Source organism: Zophobas morio, unplaced genomic scaffold (assembly GCF_036711695.1).
Source record: "Zophobas morio isolate AGI-343-1 ecotype UQ-CSIRO unplaced genomic scaffold, CSIRO_AGI_Zmor_V1 ptg000108l, whole genome shotgun sequence".
Lineage (NCBI taxonomy): Eukaryota > Metazoa > Arthropoda > Insecta > Coleoptera > Tenebrionidae > Zophobas > Zophobas morio.
Window position 1 is genome coordinate 2864493 of NW_026972213.1, and position 26046 is coordinate 2890538.

Consider the following 26046-nt stretch of genomic DNA (forward strand, 5'->3'; position numbering starts at 1 on the left):
ACGCATTTTTTTTTTGTTTACCTTAAGGCTATTATTGTTGAACCAGTCGGAAGCCCTCAATCGAGTCTCCCGGCCACAGCTCAGCACTTTCCCTATATCTTCTCCTTTCGTTGTAATTGTGGTATCATCAGCAAATAATACCACATTTGCATTTCCCGTATACACCGGAAAATCATTTATGAACACCAAGAAAAGTAAAGAACCTATGATAGAACCTTGGGGTACTCCTATTTGTAGGGATAGATTATAGGATGATTTACAATTGACTTTGAGTGCGGTTGGTCAAAAATGAAATGATAAGCTTACAGCTTTTCGGATGAACGTTGTAGAAAAATAATTTTCGTAGTAGAGTTGTATAATTGACACAGTCGAAAGCCTTCGACAAGTCAATGAATTATCACTACTTCGCCCCTGTCAAATGCCCCCAATATGTTGTTGGTTAAGGATAAGAGTGCTTCGGTAGTAGAACGACCTGATCTGAAGCCAAATTGGTTATCTGTAAAAACTTTTTTATCTTCAAAATACGCAGTAAGTTGTATGGTCATAATTTCCTTTTTTTTATCAATTTCAATTTTGGAAAATAAGGAAATTATTAGCGACACGTTCTCCGACCGCGACTCACTCAACCAATTATCATTTTATCAATTAACCAATTAATAATAATTCCACCTTAATGCATTTTTTGCAATTGTTTGAACAGTTACAAGAACGACAATTAGCGTAAGGCAACCAACATGAGGACGAAAGTGAAAACAAGAAACACTTTTTCTATGGTTGGATGTGTGATGAATTCCAAATCACCACAAAATAAAAAAGAATTTAAGAATTTTTTTCTGTCTATCTCGTTTTCCATTTCTCTCTGGCTTTCATCTGTGTGCCTCTTTAAATAAATTAAAACCAGTTTTAACAATTTTAATAATTATAGCTGCATTTTTGTGGTCTCGTTTAGCAATTATATGTGATCATAATTATTATAATAAAAAGTGTTCTAACTGGAGGGTAATTTGGAAGAACGAAATTTATTAATAAATATACTGTTATTAGTTTGATTAAATTGTGCTACAAAAAGCGGAAATTGATAGTTACATGTGCAACTTTCATTCTATTCATTAAAGTAAATAGTTAACTTTGTTCCATCATTTCTCTATCCCAAATAGTAAATTACTTATTGCAAGAAGAATGACACATTTTTTAAAAGATGGGCCTTATATATCTATCCCAACTTTTGTTTTAAATTCAGTACCTTATAAACAAAATGTTTTGCTGTTACTCCTCCGTGACATAACATTTATAAATCTAAAAATGTATTGTATAGAAACTGTGAAAAATAAAAAATAAATTTATTTTTATTCTATTCGAAGTGCTTTCACATCGGTATTTTCTACACATAAATAAACACCACACAGTTGATTTTAATAGTTTCATACATAAACTAAATGTGTTTCGAACAAAAGGTTGTGTAGTCATAATCTCTGTTAGCGCTAACTGTTAACATGCAAACATTAAACGTTAAAATTGCATTTTAGCACTGCCATTTTCCGATAATGATGGCCAATTACGGTCTAATTTTTCCTCTTAACAATTTTATAATCGTTAAATTAGTTTAACGCTGGAATCATAAAACGGCGCCATTTGCAACCTCAGCACCATTATTCCTACATTAGTCGTCTTAGATTCCACGTATCTTCGCTGCAATTATGGAAACCAGACGAACTTTACCAAAGTCATGCATGATTCATCATTGTCAAGACACGCTGCTGAGATATTCCAGTTACTCTGATCATACTGTATAATCCTCCCATTCGTATTACTGTATTAATTTCGTTTTTTGTTGCAGGTGAGGCCTCTTCTGTTCTTTTAAGGAGTTCTTCAGGTTAGTGTTATCTCTAATTGGCTTTTTATCCGGATACACTTGTTGTTTTGATCATTACGCGATCTGCCGTTATTGCTGATTGTACACCACACAGAAAAAAGTAGAGTCGTAATGTAATTTCCGAACACCCCGGTCTTGTATTTAACACATCGACAAGGATTGATCAGCTGGATTATTCCGTATAAGGGAATCGGCTTAAAAACAACATGCGCTGGAAATACATGTCGCGAATGTGCAAATGTAAATGCTACAATCGTGGTTTAACTTGGAGTAAAATATGAATTAATGCTACACAATAATATGTACATATTATAAATACAAAAATTACTACTATTTCAAATTGTTCCATCGCGCAGTTTCAAATTTTGTTGTGCTGAATTCTGTTATTCCTAATCATAGTGTAATGAATTTAAATATAGCAACTATTTTAGGTATTTATAATTCATATAACAAAAAATACGTTAAATAGCGTCACCAAAACCGTTTGTAACTTAAAAGTTTTCAAATCTAATGTAATGGTAATAAAGTGGTCTATCATCTATCAAATATTAGAAGTGTGAATGAAAATGAAGAAAGAATCAAGACGTAGCCTTGAGCAACTCTCACTGTTACTGCATAAGTTTTACTAAAGAAATTGACAACTAAAACACCATTATTACACTTTTTATGTATCATCTTCATGCTCTTGCACTAGTTCATCTACACTACTACCAGGAAGTCTCCCTACAAAAACACACTCACTCGACAAATCAACATTGCAAACGTGTAAATCCTCTCTGCGCGCGTTAACCTCCAATAACATATGAATTATTGATACACTAAATCCACAGCAATTTATCAGCCCGCATCAATAATTAACTTCATATTTTTCGCATCCGCTGGTTGCTACCGCAACAGCAACAAGCGAGCAATAATTTGATAAATTTGTAACGCCATTCTCCCTAATTCTTCACTTGGCTTATTATTATGGAAATTGAAATTGTTCTTAAACATACAACTTATAACTAATCGCTTACGATCATGCTGCTATTTCAAGCGTGACCGTTTGCGTTCGATTTTAAAAGCGTTAAACAAGTTTCAAGTTCGCATATTTCGATAGAAATGTGTCACGGAATTCGATAAGCTTCGCACTTTTACCCCCAGTGAGGCATTAATTTGATAAGTAATCAATATTTGTAGTGTAATACACTTGTGGACGTTACTCAAACTTGGGGAAATCGTTCATGCGTTCAACAAGGGGATTGCCACAGTGGCGTCGATAGGGGCGGGACCGTATATGGTCTTATCGAAAAGTTGGTTCTGGCGATTATGAGATTATAGACCTAGGGTAATGTATCGATTTGAGAGGAAATCAACTTAAGTTTATACAGGATGGTGCAGTCGATTCATGAAGCTTTATGTCAAAATCAAAAGCAGTTTGGATCCAAAACTAGTGTGTAATTTCAAAATTTGTTGTGGAAACTAATGTAAATTGCCAAAACATAATTTCATTTTAAGCGAAAATTTTCGCCCAAAATTGCAATATACATACGTGAATAAAATACAGGTTTGAACATGGACGAAAGTCACAAACGTCTATTGTTGTTAACATAATACAAAGACAAAGTAGTTTGTAAGTCGTATGTCTATTCTGTTTCACAAAACCTCCTGAATCAGATTGCAAACTGAATGGAACTATTATGCTGCGACAGATACAATTCATTTATTCTCTTTAATTTTTATATCCATGTCCTTGTTAACTTGTCGATTCTTAATCAGATTCCTTTTTATGTTCTACTGCATTCATTTATTTTATTGAAGTTTTTATTGTTATTCTTTTCGCTTACCCAACGATTGTTTTGTACAAATCTTTGTTCTGAGAATGTAGTAATGAAGAGATTTATTGCCTACTTTTCTCTCTATTGTTGTTTTTGTTATTTCGGTCATGGTAGAAGTGATGTTAAAAAAGCAAGCATTTTTTAATTTTCGTATACAAAAATGGCAGCTATTCTAAAACAGTCTTTCAGTTTGAGAAAGTAAACCATCATTTTTTACTTTTAAATACCGTGGATTAAATAAGAATAATTTTTATCTACTGTTTAGTAACTGTATACAAATTTTTGTAGCATTACTCCCTTGATTGTACCTGTTAAAGAATACTATGTTTTTGTGAAAATGGAGAATAACGGTGACGATGAAATGGTCTGCACCCCATTTGTTGTCCGAAAAATCCAAGAAAAACATTTATGGACTAGATACTTCAAAAAAACCCCAATTCCTTTTCGGAAAATAATATCTTGGCGTATTTTATTGACTTTTATTGATTTGTCAAACGTAAACATCGAAAATCCAAAAGTAAATTTCATTACTGTTATCAAAAGTAACACAAATTCATTCAAATAATTGTAATTAATTAATTTAAATTGTTTGACAAACAAATAGCCACGTATTTAAATTTACCAAATCCTCAAAAATATACAGGCCATTGCCTGGGAAGATCTTCAGCTATACTATTTACCCATGGAGGAGCAAATATCATGGATTTAAAAATGCATGGGTGATGTAAATCCAGCGCTGTGGCTGAATCCTATGTTGAAAGATTACTAGCAAATAAAATAAATTGTACATCGATTAGAACTAGGTTGTTCTTCGGTAAAATCAAGATCTAATTCCGAAGCCGGAATATCAAATATTTAAAGAATGTACTATTCTTTTATCCTCATTTTACAGTAGAAAATTTTATTCAAATTCTTGTCGAATTGGTGATACTGCGTAGGTGTTAAGTTGAGAACAGTTTGTTAATAAAATAACAGGTAATCTATGAAACGGGGGACATTGTCTATCCCTTGTATTTTAAATATAAAACGAGCAAATTACGTTTTAAAATTTTCAAATTTTTCCTTGTTTCATGTGTTGCGAACTTATGTTCATGGACTGTATAAATAATGTTTGTAGTTGCATTTTAAGCCTAAAGTGTCGTGAGCATTTTCTTTTAACATCAAATTATTTTAATTACTATTTGTAAAAGTACAGGGTGTGTTAATACCAAAATAATACCTACCAAAATGTAGGTTTTGGTAAGTAATCTTATCTAAAGGCACTTAGGCGGATCAAACATGCGTACGAATATGAACAATGTCTGTAATTTTTTTTTTACTGTGTAAGCAGAGTAGACACTAATTCGGGATGATCAGTAAGTCGCAGACTGGAATTTTTAATTATTTTTAGTTATAGGGTACTCTAGTATTTTTCGTAGTGTTGTAATGTCAGTTATTGTGCACAAGATTAATATATTACGTCATTGAATTTTATCTAGAAGATGATGTTTTAGTAACTAGAGTTATCTGTAAGGTTGTTTTAGCACACTTTGCACCGAAAATATTCCGAATATTAACAAAAATAGATTTACGAGATTCATCGGTTAAGATAATACATAATAGAAAAATCAAACTTAAGTACGACATGATGCAAAAGAATGCATGTAGGCTGATCAGATTCACTTTTGTCGATGAAATTTTTTTCAATTATACACTGACCGGCAAAATAAACCGGCCACTCTAAAAAATTTCGTAAAACCACTTTAAAAATTATTAATTTAACTAGTGATCGTTATTTTATTAAAGAACCATTCACTATTAACACATTATGTACAAATTAGCAAAAAAAAAGAAGACAAATAAACGCAGAATTAAATTTAATTTAAGAAAATAACCGAAACAGACCAAGTACGATATTTTCTTAATTAAAACAATTAAAGGAGGCTGTTGTTGTAAACAGTGTTTTTCATCATTTGATTATAAGTTTGGCAGTTAATAAACATTTTCACCCGAAAACAATACCATTAACTCTTACAGACGTCATCTCTCAAATTGTCGCTCTGTTTCTGTGATTTTGTTAAATCAAATTTAATTCTGCGTTTATTTGACTTCTTTTTTTGCTAATTTATACATCATGTGGTAATAGTGAATGGTTCTTTAATAAAATAGCGATCACTAGTTAAATTAATAATTTTTAAAGTTTGGTTTTGCAAAATTTTTCAGGGTGGCCGTTTTTTTTTGCCGGTCAGTGTATATGGAATATTTTATGCTAAAAGTATTTAAATCAATTTAAATTATATTTTAGACGTTTCAGGGTGTTGATTATCAAATTATGCAAGGTAATTATAAAAGATTGTACATCAAGTTGAATTTGAAATTTCGTGAATTTTACCGCCTTGCTGTGGAGATAAACGACTACCCGTCGCCTGTCACGAATGCCAATCATAACCTAACTTTGTTAAGTGTGAGAATGTGGTTGCAGCAAAATGAGACTCACTTTAAACATTTCTTGAAGGAATGCATGACTGAATACAACTAAAGCATTTTATAACTTACTTCTAGTGTGTAATAAATTTGATGAAAGAAGAAAGCAGTCAATTCTTATTGAAAAAGCAATGATAGATTTTGCAAAACCAACTTGATGTACAATTTTTTGTAGTCACCCTATGCATACATTCTCATCTTGTAAAGTTTTTAATTTCGGGGTGGTTAATTAAATTATTAGTAAAAGTAATGTACAATGACAGTTTAATATAAAATATTATTTATCTGTATGAAAGTAATGTCCACAACTCTATCTATATAACGCAAAACCAGTTTTTTTTATTAGTTTATCATCGTCTTCTTTTTAGCATTTGATTGAAATATTTCATCACACATCTTTAGAAATCAATATCTCGATTATATGTGGAATTTTCGGAACGTGGTTTTCATCACTCTCTATCTTACACGATTTTATAACAAATATTGTCGATTTTTTTTTTTTTTTGGCGGAAATGAATTAAAAGTAGCCGCTTCTTCGGCATAAACTTTCCAAATTCAACTACAAGTTAGCTTTGTACAAATTATTATTGTTTGATTTTTCAGTGCTTATTCTTTCTCAACGTGTGCGAATCACTCTTATTATGGTTGTGTATAATGTATGCGTTGTGTTGCATTTCCGTTATTATAATTCAATATTTACTTCATTAACATTGTGTTCACTGCGACAAGCATCGTTCTTGCGAGGGTGGTAATAAATACACATACCAATGTGGCACGGTAATTTATATCTAAATAGAATGGAAATTTGATACAAACATGTTGGATAATTTGGATCATTTAACAAACACAGAAACCCGATCTTCCCGCACGGTGTCTAGTGTCTACCTAATAGAACACGATTTTGCTTTAATTCCCGCTACATTCTAGGAAACGCTTTTGAGTGCCGAGTTGTCGAACTTTGTCGCCACGGGTAAACATAAAAAAGCACCATGGCGCTCCACGAAGTTATAAAATTAAGATGTAGTAAGTGAATACGTGGGATTTATAGACGCAATAACACTTTACAGCTTAGTATCTACATTATGCTAAATAGTCTTGGAACTGTAAATTGTTATTGCTTTTGGAAATCCTACATATGCCTTCTCATTATATTCTAATTTTACAGCCGAACGGGTTCAACTAAATGCCATCAGGTTGTACTTGTCGTTTCCGCGACACTAAACCTTACAAAAGCACCGGCCGATCTCCGACAGTGTGGATTACCATATAACAGTATTCGACTTTCCTCTAACAACAGAACCTAATCTAAACATCTGTGATAATAACACCCGGAACAATAAAAAACGGCACGCCACTACCTATATTTCAACCGACGATTCCTCCGCAAACAATTGCATCGTTTAGAACGGAAACCGCATTGATGATAAAGTAAATTTTACAGGAGGAACCATTAAAGTCATATTAGATTTGCTACAAGAAATCCAGGTGTTATTTCCCGACAATAATTTCATCTTTTTTAACAATTAGAGACATTGAGCTGCAAATGTTTAAATAAAGCGGTGGATAGAGAAATATGACTTAAACATTATATAAGATGTTTTTTTGATCTCAGAAGGGTTAATTTTTCATTGGTAATGAATAAAATCCCCTATAAACGCATTCTAAACTTACGTTAGTCTAATTTTTGGTACACCACGTTTAACGCCACAGACAAGTGCAGCATTGATGTAGATACACGTAGTAGTTTTTTTCAGGACGTTAACTGCTCCCCAATTTTAACTTCCTTAATTACTTTAGTAGAAAATGAAGAAGAACATTACGACTTTCATGAATAAGTTCTAAATATGTCAATAAAAATTGATAATAACATAACTTTATTCAACACCTCTTAGTAAAAACGTTAAACCGCTAGTGAAGTAATAACCATAATTTCATCGTACAAGTCTTTGAAAAATTGAAATACTTTATTTTAATGGTTTTTATAAACAACAAAAAAATCCAATCAAAGTTTAGATTAGTATTCATATTGAAAGTATTCTTTTTTATTCGATCCAACATAATTCAGGTAATTTGACCTTATATTTATACCGCAAAGCGTGTTTGAAGGATCACAAATTGCATTAGCAGAAGTCGAAACCAAATAATAATCTGATGTCTGTTTGACGGGACTTTGATTTTATCGCTATATCGATCTTATTGGATACTGAATCTTATCTTATATGAAACCCTCTGCTTCAGTGAACGATTTTCACCCAGCGTGGTGTTTGGGTCCGTTAACATGGCACCACCAAGTTAATGAATTTTACTCAAAAGCTAGCACCTCGCTGTTCTAACCTAGCACCAGCTAGCACCACCAATCAAAAAGCTAGCACCACCTAATTATTGAAATAAAAGCCTTTTACTTTCGGGGGGGGCCAAGTTAACGCTAGCCCCCCGACATTATTTAATTCTCATGAAAAGTTGGTCCGAGGTAGTTTAGACCTAGCACCAGCTAGCACCACTAGTCTCATAGCTAGCACCACTCTGCAAGTATTAAAAAAAAATTAAAAACCAAAAAAAAAGTAGCCCCCACTTTTTTTTCTTTAATGGTAAAAATCAGTAGGTTAATAGTCTAGAGCTAGCACTCGCTGGATCCATTAAAAAAAAGTGTATTTTTATTCAATAAAGCCATGTAATAAAGGGTTATTTTCGGGGGGGGCTAAGTTAACGCTAGCCCCGCAATATAATTTAAAGACAATGAAAAGCTAGCACCTAATAGTTTAGAGCTAGCACCAACTAGCACCATTAGTCTTATAGCTAGCACCATTAAACAAACTAAATAAAATAATTGAAAAGCCCTGAAAAAATAACTCGCATCTATAATTCCCAATCGTGGCCGGAAATAAACTATCTTTGAAAATTAATACATTACAATCATCCATTACTTATAAAAAGTCATGTTTTCTGCATTGAACAGAACTTAATATCTACATTATCTACATATTTAATTAAATTACATCACTTGCGTTCAAATCGTTCTTCATTTATTTCAACACACTAAAAATTAGGCCATGATAAATGCGATCATTTAATTTTTTTCCACAGTCATACATTTGACTGACATTACGTAAATAACAAATTTGAAATAACAAGCGAGACTATAAAATTTAAGTCATTTGTAATTTATAAATCCGAGGTTAATGACGAAAACCTTTGTAAACTCTAAATTCCTAAAAATATTATTAAAATAATTTAAAATCCTAGAAACTTAACAGACAATGTGTCTAGAAGTCAAGTACAAATTATGAAGTTTTACTATCCGTAATAATAATCCGTATAACGCGTAGTCAGACATCTACTCCCCTCAATGCCGGGTCGGATATCCCTAATTACAGACACTGCATACTGTCGGTACTTTTCTACTATGACTATGGGACAGTAAATAAAATAAATAATTTCCAGAAAACATATATTGTAGGTAAATATTTAAAAATAAGTTCGACTTAACTGTAACTCCATTTTTTTCTTTTAAGTAAATATAGATATCTATACTGTGCCTGAATACTTTGATGTAGGCAACATGTAATACACATCAGAAGCATCTTTGATCAATCTGTTAATCTTTTTAAACTAATAATTACAGCACAAAACAACAACACAAAAATCATACTATGTCATAAATGAGAACAAAGATGTCGGACAACTAATAATGGAAAATTCAAACAAAATAGAACGTAATTTATTCAATCCTTTGACGAATATAAAGAAAAGAAAATAAATAATATGTTTCTTAATAATAGGGTGGTATGGTTAAAACTGCTCGCCTTTTCTATCTTCACACAGCGCTATTCTGTGTTCAAAATTTCTACGTAGTCTATTTAGAATCTTGGGTGTTAAATTAAGATCTGTACGACACCACACGATCCTTTTGCGCAAATGATCTTCATTTTGAATTGGAAGGGCTGAAGTGGTATGGATGAAATCAGTTTGCCCTCAGGACGTTAAAAACCGAACTCTGAGTAATCTGCATTTGTCTTCCGATCTGCTTTTGACTCACGTGAGGATTTTCTCTATAATTTCAAACAAGGCAGCTTCATTTTCTGGCATTGTTACTGTAAGATGCCTAACTTTAGTTTTCTTAAATTGATCAACTTCTCTTAAGCTTTTTTCGAGTTTAATAAATGTTTGGTTAGAAGGAATTGTATCGCCTGGCATATAGATGAACGACAGCCTCAAAATTTCCATAACATTTTGCCAAAGTTAAAAGCATATTGGTTTTTCTCGGAATTCAAAAACGTTATTAGCAAAAGTTGAAAATAATTTGACTGCTACAAGAAATTTAAGAGGAAGTTATTTAAGAAAAGTAAAATGTGTTGCCTATTCAGACTTATCCAGGTGTGAACAGATAAAATAATCACACTTTAACTTAAATTTGTTTTACGGCAGCTATAAAGTAATACAAATTTACAACTAGTTCCAACTTACTCATCTAATGTAATAGAGGTTACCACTTTAATAATACTTGTGATTTAAAAAAGAGAGAGAAAGAAAATAGGAAAATACTGGGTACAGCTTAACAAAAAAAAATGCACTTATAAAAACAACATTCGTGATTCCTTTACAAAACTATAATGTATAAAAAAAGCAACATGCAACATATTAAATGTCAAACATCTTCAAGTTTTCGTTGTGAAGAAATGCATATCCTACAAAAGGTCCAAAAGAGCTGGGTTTCGACTCCCTCGGTATCCAGTAACACCGCATTAATTATAATTTTGATTTTTGTGGAAAATTTGTTTAAGAATATCCGGTAAACGTGACCTCAGTTCATTTGTGTGAGTATGTACACTTAATGGTTAGACTAATAAATATGGACTTTTTAAATCTATAATTCTTTATAAATTTCTGGTTTTACATGAACCACATCATTGTTGTACAATATGTTGGTCCACACAATTTGTTAGTTAATATATATTAACTATGAGATATGTTAGAAAATAATTTGCATTTTAACCAATAGACACTATATTTCGTCTATTTCGAAACTAAAGAATAGACGCTTGCCCCAAAATAGGGATTATTACTACGGATAGTAAAAATTCATAATTTGTACTTGACTTCTAGACACATTGTCTGTTAAGTTTCTAGGATTTTAAATTATTTTAATAATATTTTTAGGAATTTAGAGTTTACAAAGGTTTTCGTCATTAACCTCGGATTTATAAATTACAAATGACTTAAATTTTATAGTCTCGCTTGTTATTTCAAATTTGTTATTTACGTAATGTCAGTCAAATGTATGACTGTGGAAAAAAATTAAATGATCGCATTTATCATGGCCTAATTTTTAGTGTGTTGAAATAAATGAAGAACGATTTGAACGCAAGTGATGTAATTTAATTAAATATGTAGATAATGTAGATATTAAGTTCTGTTCAATGCAGAAAACATGACTTTTTATAAGTAATGGATGATTGTAATGTATTAATTTTCAAAGATAGTTTATTTCCGGCCACGATTGGGAATTATAGATGCGAGTTATTTTTTCAGGGCTTTTCAATTATTTTATTTAGTTTGTTTAATGGTGCTAGCTATAAGACTAATGGTGCTAGTTGGTGCTAGCTCTAAACTATTAGGTGCTAGCTTTTCATTGTCTTTAAATTATATTGCGGGGCTAGCGTTAACTTAGCCCCCCCCGAAAATAACCCTTTATTACATGGCTTTATTGAATAAAAATACACTTTTTTTTAATGGATCCAGCGAGTGCTAGCTCTAGACTATTAACCTACTGATTTTTACCATTAAAGAAAAAAAAGTGGGGGCTACTTTTTTTTTGGTTTTTAATTTTTTTTTAATACTTGCAGAGTGGTGCTAGCTATGAGACTAGTGGTGCTAGCTGGTGCTAGGTCTAAACTACCTCGGACCAACCTTTCATGAGAATTAAATAATATCGGGGGGCTAGCGTTAACTTGGCCCCCCCCGAAAGTAAAAGGCTTTTATTTCAATAATTAGGTGGTGCTAGCTTTTTGATTGGTGGTGCTAGCTGGTGCTAGGTTAGAACAACGAGGTGCTAGCTTTTGAGTAAAATTCATTAACTTGGTGGTGCCAAGTTAACGGACCCGTGGTGTTTCATTCTTGTGGTATTAGCTCCTGTGGTTGCCAACAAATTTGCTAAAGAACGTCGCGGACTATGCCCAGTGTAAAATACCTAAATATTTTAAATAATATGTTGATTGCAACAGATGACAATATGACATTAAAATGTTTCACGGTATCTGCTTTGAATAAAGGGTCACCATCAAAATGTAAGTCTCATACAACAAAAGTAACAATGGAACATATGATGATATTGAAAGTCATCCGTGAATAATGTCAAGATTGAAGAATACATTTTAAGATCATCCGCAAATGCTAGCTTATTGCAACAAAGTTTGTCATTGATATAAATGACAAACAATAATGGACCTAGAATAGACCCCTGGGGCATACATATACTTGATTTAATTCTTTTGTACGACATATACCTAGTTATTTCTTTTTGATTAGCTGCATCATGCAAGAGAAAACTAGGTATCTGATCTTCACCAGCAGTATTCTTAATAGGAAAAGATGATAAAATATCCGTTACTCTTTTGTTACTGGCGATAGTTTGAATGATACATAATAAGTAACAGAACAATTCATTAGTCAATGCAGAACAACTACTTATTATTATATTGGAGAAAAGTTTCACAATAGCGTTAACTACGTTAGAAGGTGTTTGAAGGAAGTATCCTCGGGGATTCAGGTACATGTTACCATTTTCAGGTTGGATGCATTCCAAAATTTTATTTGGGTTTCTAGAGATCTTACTTCCAACGTATGTACAATTTTTGCAGAAAGCAACTTTCGTCTGGTGTAAGCTATAGGATTTAGGTTTAAGGTGACACGTGATTTCGGAAAAAACTATGGAGGCTATTGTGATTTGGAATTTGCAAACTAGGGAACAAAGCGCACAAATTCAGGATACAATATACTGTATGCTGTGTACGTATTTTTCCGAATGTAAAAAAAATTGTTAATTTAGAATTTTAGATTGAAAAAATAGGTATAGGTACACCATGTTCATGAAGTATTGGATGAAATTTCAATTCACCGGGCCAGTACATTTCTTCCGTGACCTATTTGGCAATGTAACGCATTTGTGCCACATATAATAATATTGACTAATGTAGAATTATTATTAAAGTAACAGAACACTTAAAATTTTCTGAAATTTCTTGGCAGTCAGTCGTGGTCAAATGACACATGTCATGTACATACACCTGATGTCAAATTTGAATGAATCAATATTTCCTCGACCAATTAGGATGTTTTTTCAGAACGATTGAATCTCCCCGACCGGTTTGTCCGCGGTGCTACTGAAAATCAAGATTCAATCGAATTATTTAAATTTCATGTAAAAGAGAGGGCTTGCGTCTTGCCGATATCAAATTCGCTTCTAATCATTGTCGAGCGAACGGCCGGCTTAGTCATCGTCCCCGTGCTTAACCCTCCCGACGCCCCTTTGCCCACACGCACCCTCGGCCACCCCATCACCGGCAGCCCCTCATTCGCGATGTCTAATCACTTTCAGTGTATGTAGAGTTTTACTATGGCCGGTAGCGTTCGCGTTCGGTTAGTGTTCGGAAGAGATTTTTAAGTGGACGGACGCAGGTGGACGCGAAAAACATCAGTGAGGTGGTGACATTAACAGGGAACCACCACGTGCTACAGACAAATCGATAACTCAACCGCATGGGGTTGAAACGCCGGTGTGAAAATGTAGTGCGGCTCCTACAAAACAATGAAGGCATTAAAACGAAAATTAAGCGTTTGCGGTAGACAAAAAGTTAGGAACCGGCCGAAAGTTTGAGTGGATTATAATTGGTGGTTGTTAAAGCTGTGTTGCGCCACGTACGTGTCGGGGTCGTTCCGTGAATTCTCGGAGGATTTTTGTTGAAATTTTGCGGTTGTAGAGTGGATACCTAGCGTCACGGAATTGGGAGAAGTAACTTCCTAGTCAGTGTCTAACTATTCTTTGGCAAAACCTTATTGTTGGTGTTATCGTTCATATGTTATTGAGTGGTAATTTTTGTGCTGGAAACCTCGATTAAACTGTCTGTTTACTTCAGGCGAGCTGTAATTTCGTAGCAGCAAAGACAACATGACAGTGTGTTTGAGATTTCTATACGAAATCAAAAGCGCTACATAATAGATTCGATTCTAGGATACAGAATTTTGATTGTGTACATTATTTACTTATAATAAAATTATAAGTTTAATATTTCATGTATTTAACAGAAACAATCGGCTATTATTAAAAGCAATTAACAGAATATGAGTCAAAGAAACAGATTCCTTAGTAGAAGTAATATTTCCAGTTTTCCCGATATTATTTAATTTATTATATCGGGTATTTTTGGTCTAGTCACACAAGAATTTGTTGTCAGAACAAATTTGGCCGAAAAGTAGGTCGTAACTTGATACAGAAAATGTAATAAAACTACAACACGAGTTATATGTTATAAGGAACCAATTGGATTTGGGTTATTGCAAGTCCCGTTGCTATGGGAGATGCGATGACAGTAGTTGTGATTCGTGATCTGTCATCTTCCATAGCAACGGGTATTTGGGATATCGCAAATCCAACGTAAAACTGACCAGAGAGGACCTATGTAATTTAGTGACCTAAAGGGCAACGAAAACTAGATCAGAAATTTTAAAAAATCACACTGTATTACTTTTAACTCATTTGCGGTGCCGTGGCTCCTGATACTGACAAAATATATATTTGCACCAGCATCCACTAAAAACGTTGCAGATCTACGTAGGCCGTGACCGGTGTATAAACTTGCATTGTTCCTGGAGTTTTATTATTTTGTGTCGGGAATATTGATGATTAACGATATTCCCACGTCTTTTAATAGCATGAACTTTCAAGTTTATGGTTTAATGTGCTGGGCATATGCCAACTAGACCCAAAATCACTGCAACCTACGAAGTATTGGAACCTAATTAGTTTAAAAAATTATAAAATTTCAATTCCTAGTAAATATGAGAGAATATTTTACCTTGACTTGAAATTTCATTATCGTTTGCATTCAACAAAAAAAAAAATTACCTGTTGCCGTGTCTAAACTTACTTACTACAAAAATACAAAAAGTCATGTAGGAGGTGATGACTGATGAAACTTCATTTTAAAATAATGATGTTGGCAGCAATTTCACACTTTATTTGACAGTTATTTAACCGTAACTATCAAACTGAACAACGAACCCATTGGTGTTGCCAACATAATTTTTAAATACTAAATGTCAAAGCTTGTTAGATCACTTTTTTCCCGATCATGTGATACTTCTACTCTTTTTCAAACGTTGTTACATATTTACATACATTTTGTTTGGTTTTTTAATTTGATGTTGCCGCGGAAAAACAGTATGTATACCCTCTGATTACAAATTATATCATAGCAAAAATCAGACATTTCGTGTTTTGATAAAAATTTTGATCTTTTAAACAAAATGAAAATAAGCAAAACGGTTTACACACAAGAATCTTTTGTTGCATGTGGCAAAATAACACACTAAAAATACCATTTGATTTTTTTGGAAGGTCGACTTCTAAATAATACTTGTAAGTGATGTAGTATAAGCTCTCTGTGGTGTGTTAATTAAACCAACATTTCATTCGTCGAATTTATTTATGTTGTGTTATCAGCAAAGTTAGGCATAACCGAAGTGATGGGGAATCAATCAGACAAATATTAAATATGACGGCGCGTTTAATACAGTTCAGGGTTTATTTGATCAAGATCATCACGAAAATTGTGATGTTGAACAGTCATTTTTAATTTTTAAAGCAATTTTAACCTCTAAGAGAACTCGTATAACTGAGAAAAAAAGGAAGTTGTAGGCCACGACTGCAATAGCGCTGGCGATCGGACGGCAATAAGGATCCGCTATGCCGAAGACTGGTTATCAGTAGTTATCAAGGGTCTGCTTTTCGAGAAACATTAGAAATGCTGTAAATAAAATGTTTAACAAAATTTTCGGAATCTTTACGTTTACTTCTGTGAAATAAGAAGTTTATACACAGGTATAACATCTTGGTTCGCAGAAGTAAACGTAAAAACTCTAATTTAATTCTCCGATAATGTTCACTGAAAACAAGACACTTTGCTGACTGGTTTGATAAATAACTAAGGCCTTTCTCAGAAAGTTTTACACCATTTTTTTACGTAATTAACGGAAATACTTTAGACCAATTATAAAACTCGCTTAGATCTAATGAACGAGCAGGTTTTGATTCATACAATAGTAATAACTTTGCTATTAACTGTCGATTACAAAAAAACCGAGACAACTTGAAGTTATAAAGCAATTCTATAAATTCTATCTGTTTAAATTAATTATAGAGAAATATTCCCGCATAGTAAATGACGATGAAATTGATACCAAGTCCGACTTTTATACACAGAAAATTCCAATTTTTTTAATTCTGCGTTTCCTTGTGAGAGAAATTACGAATAAAATCCATGCCAAAGACATACTTATTCTTGTTTCAAGAAAAAATATCAAATTTCACAAATACATAGCGTGAGACGCGTTGTTGGTAGGTATAAGCTTGCAAAATCGGATACTAAATGGTAAGCAACAAGTTAGGGTGATATATTGTGCTACAAAAATTGTAATTCCAATTGAAGCTATTGAAGGTAATTTTGGGAAAATGGAAATATGCAAACATTTCTGAATGATGGAAAGAATACTGATCCTAAAGCAATTTTTTTTAGTTAAAATACAAAAGCCTTGGTGTTCTGTTCAAGTAAAACCTCTTATCTACGTTAGTTATATTCATAATAAGTAATCAATACATTGTATAGATACACATCTACTAAATATTTAAGTAAAGTACTGCTTAAGTCAAGAACTTTTTGCGATCAATTTTGTGACTCTGATTCCCTGATACTTTCATATAGGGAAGTATCAAAGACAAACAGATCCTGTAGCAGACAATTCGAACACTTTTCCTAAATAAGTGCAGTCATGGGGAACACTTTTGATGGGAATCTGTGATTATGCCATGTTTTAAAATGTTGAAAATCTTCAAAGCTTCAGTAAAGAGTGTTCCAGGTCAATCATTTGGGAATTCCCTTTAAAATTTTTGTTACACATTGTATAATACTACAGTTTTATTTACGAATATAAATTTATATTTAGGAGAGAAACGTAACATTTTTTTTTTATTCCGAATAATGTATTTATTTCACCATATTCACAACCTAATCAGTAATGAGTGATTTCAAAAATAAAAATAGTCCACTAGATGTGACCGCTGCAATTTATTCCTAGCACTTTTCTTGCTCATGTTTCACATCCACGAACATTATATATTTTGATACTGTTTCAAATTAACTAAATATTGCTATCATAAGTATTTTGAACGATACACTCTATAATAAATGTATTTAGCAAACATTTTCATGTTTAAAAATCTGTCTAATCACCACATATAATCGAGAATTGTAATAATACAATTTAAGTAATTCCTTGTTCTCTGTGACACTTATCACAAATTAAAAAAAAATTGTAACTGTCGATAAACTGCACACAACTGTAATCGCAAAATTTCAATAAAACCTAAATTCTTTGCGTGGTTTGGCGAGAATTCCATGAATAACCCGACAGATTTACTGATCATTACGACCCTGCGGTAACGCCTATTTTTACCCAAAACGTTTCAGCTTAGGCCCTACAGGGTCCACCGACAGCACCTCCCGTCACATAACACCTAAAATCGAGTTTTTATGATAAACGTTTTAATGTGAGGTTGGGTTTTATTGGCGGTTATTCGGGAAGAATTCGGTGGGCCCCCTTTTAGTTCCACCCATAAAACTGACATTATCGCAATAAAGCCACGAAAATTCCATCATTAGAACCACCTTTACGACCAGGTAATTTTTAATGTCGTAAAATAACAAGAACAAAGAATATGAAGGCAGCAGAGCCGCGGGAAAAGACACAATCGCCATTGTGTTTACCTGACCTGCCCCTGCCTACGCCGCCGCCGATGGCCAACATCATGGTGACTTCGCGCTTCGATCTGCAGACTAGAGGTGGGTGCGGGTACAGGAGGATCCTCAGCTCGAGGAGCACCGAGTTCAGGTCGCCCATCCTGAGCAGAGCCGCCTTCAGGCCGTTCTATGGGAGCCTCGCCGAAAATTTGGGCAACTCACCTTTGCCCAGACACAGAAACTTCGAGGAATTGACGGAACTCAGGAGCAAATACCTGTCCAAAGACTCCGTGCTTTCGCAGGAATATGAAGAAGTCAACAGTTTGGCTCAAGAGCTGCGCAACAAGTTCGGCGACTTCTCCCACTCCACGGAAGCGTCGCCTGAATACCAGAACGTCTTCTTCAACGAGCATTACATGTCGGATATCGATGAAAACGAGGAAATCAAGGAATTCTCCTACGGCTACAAGCCGCCGGAAAGGCGCTTGTCGGATAGCACAGAAAGGAACCTTCAAAGCATGGGCAGATATTCGTCGTCTTACAACACGTTACCTTCGCTGTCCTCTTTACGCCACTACAAGAGCCCTCACGGCAGTCTCTCATCGATGAAGTCTTCGGATTTCTGCAGCCCCTCGGTGGGTAAGAAGGCCGACTTTGCTGGGGAGCCGACGAGGGTCATGAAGCCACCCCAAAGGCCCGTTGTGAAAATCGCAAAGATCAGGTTAGTTCGAGTATTTTTGTCACGTATGTTATTGCGGCATTTGTGGATCAATTCCGCACAAATGTTCGGTGGAGATTTTTTCTCTGTAAAGTTGGATCGTAAAAAGTTGAAATGACGAAAACAGATATGGAATAAAACAAGTTTATAGATTGTTTTCTTGTTTTGTCTCTCAACGGGCCCTCTCGTCAGTCTTATTTGTATTCGATTGTCGAAGTCTGATGCATTATTTAGGTTCGGTGGACTTGCTCGTATTGGGTATGCAAATTGAACTGATACGGCTTCACGACTGACATAATATAACTTTGACGATAAAGGATGCTTTAGGGTTATGGGAAGGTCTCGTTGGGAGGATCGAGGGACGTTATAGATTCGGTTCGAGTCGTTAATTAATTTTTCAGCAGTTGCTTGGTCTGGAAACTGTTTGTTTTGTTAAATGATTATCCTTTTTTTTTCAACATCGAGATTGATTGTCTGTTATTGAAGAAAAAAACGACTTAAAATATTTTAACTAAAGTAACTAACTAATTAACAAAAATTTATATCTATTTAAATGGTCTCATTCATTGAAATCGATTCGTTTTATTTTTAAATATAATAGGTAAAAAATTCAATTTTTGGCTAGATAGATATCCATTCTGTTCAACCTTTATTCCTCAAACAAAAACCTATATTAATGAAAAAAATCAGAAAAAATTGCTTACTGATTATAGTGATTAAGTTAGACTTGAGTTTTTGAGGGAAAAACTTAATTTTAAACTTCATAAAAATGTACACTTTCATAAGTTAACTGACGACGGAAATGATTCACTTTTTACCTAGACAGTAATGTACGTTATTTTCATTTAAACCTATTGCATATAGCTTGCTTTCCATTAATTATAAAATATTTTACTTTCAGCATTTAATATAACTGGCAGGAAATTTTAATAAAAGTGGCAGTTTGTCTTTAATATCTTTAATCTTCATACCTACCAGTTTTCTTCATCTACGTGCTCCATAGGCACCAATTATCAAGTAACCTATCACATTTTAGATTTAAATCTTGTAACTCAAGGAATAACTTCCTTTATCGCCAATTGTTGTTTATTTGCAGCGTCAAGCATGAACAGAGTATTAGTTGCCTCTATCTTCTTTTTGAGCTTACAACGTTCATCTTATTTTTTTAAATAAACTCGTAGTCTGGAATTTTTGTTAACACCTAAAAGTTATTGTCTTGATTATTATTATTGAGTTTATTTACAATGGAACACTTGTATTGCTAATATAATTTATAAGTAATTCTACCCGACAATTTAATCAATAAAGTAAATTGACTCAATCATTCATTTTTATTAGTCACCGTGTATAAGAAATTTAAAAACTTTTAATGTAATGATAAATCACAATTTTAGGCTCATCATATTTTGCACACGATTACGATAACCTTAAAATATTTACAATATGTCAGAGCATTCGGTTTTGCATTTTCAAAGTTATATTGGAAAATATTGTTCTTCAGTTTTTAATGTTTTCTAACAATTTTGGATATCTAGGGTGAAAATTCGACACGGATTCACACGCGAGAAGTATAAAATTAAAAAAAAAACTGTTTATTATAAATTTTGGAGGTTACGTCATCCCATCGGTGGTGGGGATGATTAACCAAATTTTAGTTAGGATTTAACTATCTACATGATATTCCTAATATACATACAAAATTTTACAACAATTGGTTCAGTAGTTTCCGAGATTACTTGTCTAATATAAATGGATACAGACACCAGGCAGACAGACAAACAGACAGACAGACAGACAGACAGACAGACAGCCAGACAGACAGACAGAGATACAGAAAGACAGACACACACACACAGAGAGAGAGACGGAAACGGGAGAGTGGGAATTCGGCCGATGGACTCGATTACACTATATTTCCTTAGCTTACGCTCGGGACGTAAAAAGTGATAACATTTTTCCTAATAAATAAAATTTTACATTGTTTAATTCTATTAGGGTGACTGGAACGGCGCCAAATGTAGTTGTTGCCCATGCAGAGACGACCGCAATTTACAACCCTAGTAGTGAATATTTCAAACAAAGCTTGTTCATCATTCGATAATGTGTTTAGCTTGTTCTTTCATTACTGCGAAATTATGGAAAGCTGTAAATAAGTATTTACAGGAAGACATGAAGTTGTAAAATCAATATTCACACTAATACGTAGTTTGTTGTTAGACTCATAAAATATTTAAAAAATAAGATTTATCATTGGATCACGAACATTGGTTAAGGAATGTATTTAATCTATAAATTTTGTAATGCGTTAATAATAATAATAATAGAATTTATTTGCCCAACAGACACCAATTATAGGACAAAATAAAAAGTAATACAAAGTAAAATAGATACAAATAAATACAACAAACAAAAAATCTAAATCTAAACGTAACTGTTACTAATAATAATTTATAACAAAATAAAGAAATAAACTAGCTGAAATTGCAAACTACATCGTAATAGCAAAAATATCATCATATTCTTTGTTAGCATTTCTAGACATGTGAGTAATGGGAGCTTTCCAAAGAATATTGGTTTTAGGAGTTGGAAAATCAAATGTAGAATTATGACGAGTTGCAATCCGTGGGACAAAGAAATTTAACGACGGCAAGAGATCAGGACAATCAAGTTTCCTGTTCACCAATTTCCATGCAAAGCTGGCACTATGTATTTCTGTCTTTCTGCCAAGACCCCATGTCTTTGCATCAACATATTGTAATCAGCATTTCGCTCTGGATAAATACCTTCACACCTAAAAGTAAAAAATTTCAAGAAGCGACGCTGAATTTTCTCAATTGCGAACTGGTGTGTAACATAAATTGGGTACCATACAATAGAAGCATACTCCAGTTTACTGACTATAAATGCAAAATATAGAGTTTTAATTAAACAAGGGTTCATAAAGCCAATAGTTGTTCGGTATATAAATCCCAACATCTTGGAAGAAGTTAAACATATGTCACTGATGTGCTCAATAAAAGATAACTGCGGATCAAAGGTAACACCAAGATCTTTAACAATTTCTCTCTTTTGTAATGATTGGTTACAAATTACATAAGAAGTAGGAATTGGATTTACTTTTTTTGTATAAATCACATAGAAACACTTATCAGGATTTAGTCTTAATTGCAAAAACTGACAGCCATCAATAAACAGATTTAATTGAGCTTGAAAATTAATATAATCAGATTCACTGTTGATAGAGGCATATAGTTTTATGTCATCAGCATAAGCTAGTATTTTACACTTCATAGACGCAAGCAAATCATTGATAAACAATGTAAATAGTAGCGGACCCAAATTAGAACCTTGAGGTACCCCAGAGGATCCAACATAACTAAACGACGTGAAACCATTGTAAAAAACAAAATTGATTCTATTAATGAGGTAAGACGCTATGAGTTTTAAAAAGCTAGACGTAAATCCGAATGCACTAAGCTTTTGCAATAAAATACTGTGATTGATGCTATCAAAAGCACTGGAGAAATCGGTGTAAATGACGTCAACCTGCCCACGGTTGTCAAGAATCTCACTGAGATATTGGGTCAAGGTAACCAGATTGGTAACAGTTGAGCGACCAGGAATAAATCCATGTTGGTGTGTTGACAAATGACTACGAACATTGCACAAGATGTTTCTATAAATGACTAACTCGAATACTTTGGCAAAGTTAGAAAGAATTGAAATGGGTCTGTAATTATTAACATCTGACTTATCTCCTTTTTTGAAAATTGGTGTGATTCTAGCACATTTCCAAGAATCCGGAAAAACAGAACTTTTTATAGCTACATTGATTATGATTGATAACGGTTTAGCTAACACAAATCTAGCATCCCGAACAAGAAAACTGGGGATAAGATCCTCACCAAAAGTAAGCTTGTTTGTTAAAGTACTGATAACTTCTACTAACTGTTCTTCCGTAACAGGCTGTATACTAAAAGATAATTTATTTGTAATGATGTCGGGAATGCCAGTGTTTGCACCAGAAAGATACACATTTGAAAATTTTTCGGCAAACATATCCACAATTTTCTGGGAATCATCTGAGACATTTCCATTATAGGTGATTTTGCCAGGAATACGAGTTGTACTTTTCTTGGACCGCACGTATTTCCATAAATTTTTGGGTGTAGAATGAATAGACTGTTCAATTTCTCTAAGATAATTATCATGACCTGACCTGATTAATTATTTTGCCAATGCCCTAAGCCTTTTGAATTCAATGTGATAGAATGCACTGGACGTCTTGTTCCACTTCTTTCGGTAATAATTCTTCATTTTTAAAGTTTCAATTATCTGTTTATTAAACCACACTGGGTAGACTTTTTAAGCGAGTACAGGGGAACAGAAGAGTCAAGTATATTGTAAAATATTCTATAGAACTCAGTTACAGCATCATTTACATCACTATATGCTGACAAAGATGACCACTCAGTTTCAAAAATATCATTATAAAGTTTAACAAAGTTAGCTTTTTTAAAATTGTAGCATTTAGCGCCAAGTGATGGAAATTGCGGGGGCTTAGAGGACAACACAAATTCAGCAGTAATTCCAAAGGCTGGATGATATAAATCTTCCCTCAAGAGTGGTAACTCCTCATGATAAACATCAGCACACACCTCAAAGTTGGTAAAGACTAAGTCCAAACAACGTCCATTACAATTAGGAACATGATTATGTTGCATAAATTTAAGTAGTGTAGTAAACTGAATGAATGTCTGAAGTTTGCTGCTCAAGCATGAATTAGATGGAAGATTATTGGAATTGTGGGATATTAAAGTCACCAACAAAAATGACGGGTTTCCCTAATAGTAGAGGTTCAAGCCGTTCCAGGAAGAGTTCAAAGTCAGAAGTAGATATATTAGAGGGAACATAAACCGCTGCAAGAAAAAAGATAAACATGTTGACTCTACATTTCACGATAACTAAATCAATTGCCGACACGATTGTAGTGACAGAAGATGCATCTACCATTTCTGTAGAATAGTTATTTGAAATGGCAATAAGAGCACCACCACCTTTTTGACGCCCCAAAGCAGAAAATCTGCGATCACACCTAAAAACTTCATAAAATGGAGGAAATATTTCAGAGTCATATACGGAGTCGTTCAACCACGTTTCTGTAATAATTATGATATCATAGACAAGTTCAGATGAGTTGAGAAATAAATTATGTAGTTTTGATTTTATACCGCGCGCATTTTGATAATAAAGTTTCATTGAAATTAGGGATCTACTGGGCTGCGTTAGTTTAACGAAGAGACTACACTAGGAATTCCATTTCTATACTTAATTGTCAAATCCATTTCACCATTTGCCAGACGGTTTTCTAATTCCTTCTTTGCATTTCTGTGAATTTCCATCTGCATTGGAGTACGATCCTGAAAAATAGAGATAGTGGCCCATTCTGATGACGATTTTAATTGTCTAGCGTTTCGTATGACGGAAAGTACAGATTTTTCAGATGACAGGATAACCTTAATCGGTCGCGAACGATTTTGATTAGTCTGATCTAATTTACCTACTCTAAAATGCTTAATGTCACTAGGAATATCAGGAATTCCAAGAGTGTGTAACATTCCCATAACAACTGTGGTATCTAATTTAGCTTGGTCCTCCTTCGATATTCCATTATTTTCTATGCATCCGTATATCATAATATTTGACATGCGCTTATCATGCTCAGATATCTCCTGAATAATTTTTTCAGTCATAACTAAGGACGTGCAAGATTCAGGTGGACTTGCAATACATGATTTTAATGATTTTATTTCATTTTGGAGAGCAACAATGGCGACTTTAAGTTCATTCATGGTATTCCCAAAGGCAGCACAATCTTTGCATGACCAGGACAGACCTGACCTACGCTGCTGTATCTTGCGAACTTCAGAATTCGTTAATTCCATACAATCAGATTTGAATGGTTTAGAGTAAATAGTACAGTTGACAATTTTGTGAGACTCAACATTTACACCGCAGCAGGTACAAACAGGCATGATGTACTTTACTTAATTTACTATTGACGAATTAGGAGATAAAACGATAAACTTTCCAAATTAAAGCACTGTCAAATAAAACTGCTCAGCACTTGTAAGCTTCAACAACAATTGCTCTGAAAACCAATTAAATATGATGGTACGGTTCTACTTGTTCTCTGAAACAACTAAACCATTTCCTGCCTTTACTTGCGCATTTTTTTACAAAATTTATTTCTCTCCATGTTAGAACTAAAATAATTCAGAGCCTTTAAAGGGAATTGAGAAAAAAATGACCATTTCAACGCAGCAAAATATAACGTAAATTTCACAATCGATAAAATAGCGCACGGCTCATTTTTATGGTCAGTTTGCCGATAAAGTTTTTTATGGGATTGTGGTATTAATTTACGTCACCAAATATGGCAGATAAATCGCCATTATTGTTAATGGTACTGCGACTAATCTCAATAAAATCGCTACCTGGAAAATCGTTATTCCCGAAAGAGGTGCCTCGTGCACAGCGTTCGGTTTAATTCCAAATAAAACTTTATAGGTTAACGACAAAAAATGACTCGACTTTTATGATTCCTGCCCGAGCAGATTTTAATTGGGCAGCTTCGTACAACATTGTTTTGTAATTTAAATTCCGGATTGGTGACTCACCGTGTTAAATTATTAGATTCTAACCCCTAGCGCAACAGCAGCGCTAAGGAGGACGACCCATGGCAGTAAATCTTCATTTATGTTCTTCTACATATGTAGGAAATAAATACGGATCGGCCATCTATTGTCGTCTGTCCTAGGTCCTCAGAACTAATTTCGTTAGGGTGAGAGCGCGAACAATGCGGTAATAAATGCCTAAAAGAGAATGTGGTTTGATGATAAATTTTTAATAAAGGCAAGGGCACGAAAAATCGAAATTAATTTGTTGTCGAGATGTTGAGATCTTTTGATATTCTTTGTCGCGTCGGAGGATCCTTTTCAAAGCACGTTTCCGCCGCTGTGACGTTGACAAATTAAAAACGTTGGTGTGATAGTAATCCTTCCAAGGAGATATTTTCATCTGGAATCTGTGTTGTGCTTGAATGGAGTTGGGGGAATCTAAACACAAGGACAAAATTCTGTAGTTGCTGTAAGGATTATTTCT

General features: G+C 33.8%; 1 protein-coding gene across 4 annotated transcripts in view; it reads left to right on the forward strand.

Moving 5' to 3' along the window:
* The window catches only part of LOC135144785 (protein prickle-like), an 889236-nt gene that overhangs the window by 557943 nt on the left and 305247 nt on the right, over positions 1–26046 (forward strand). The window contains exon 1 of one of the 4 annotated variants that reach the window (XM_064076862.1): positions 18312–18885. The exons of the other annotated variants lie outside the window; for them this stretch is intronic. Within the exon in view, the coding sequence (XP_063932932.1) occupies positions 18581–18885 (305 nt within the window). The 5' untranslated portion in view covers positions 18312–18580. Of the gene's footprint in view, positions 1–18311; positions 18886–26046 lie in introns of those variants that run through there. 4 annotated transcript variants of the gene reach the window in all.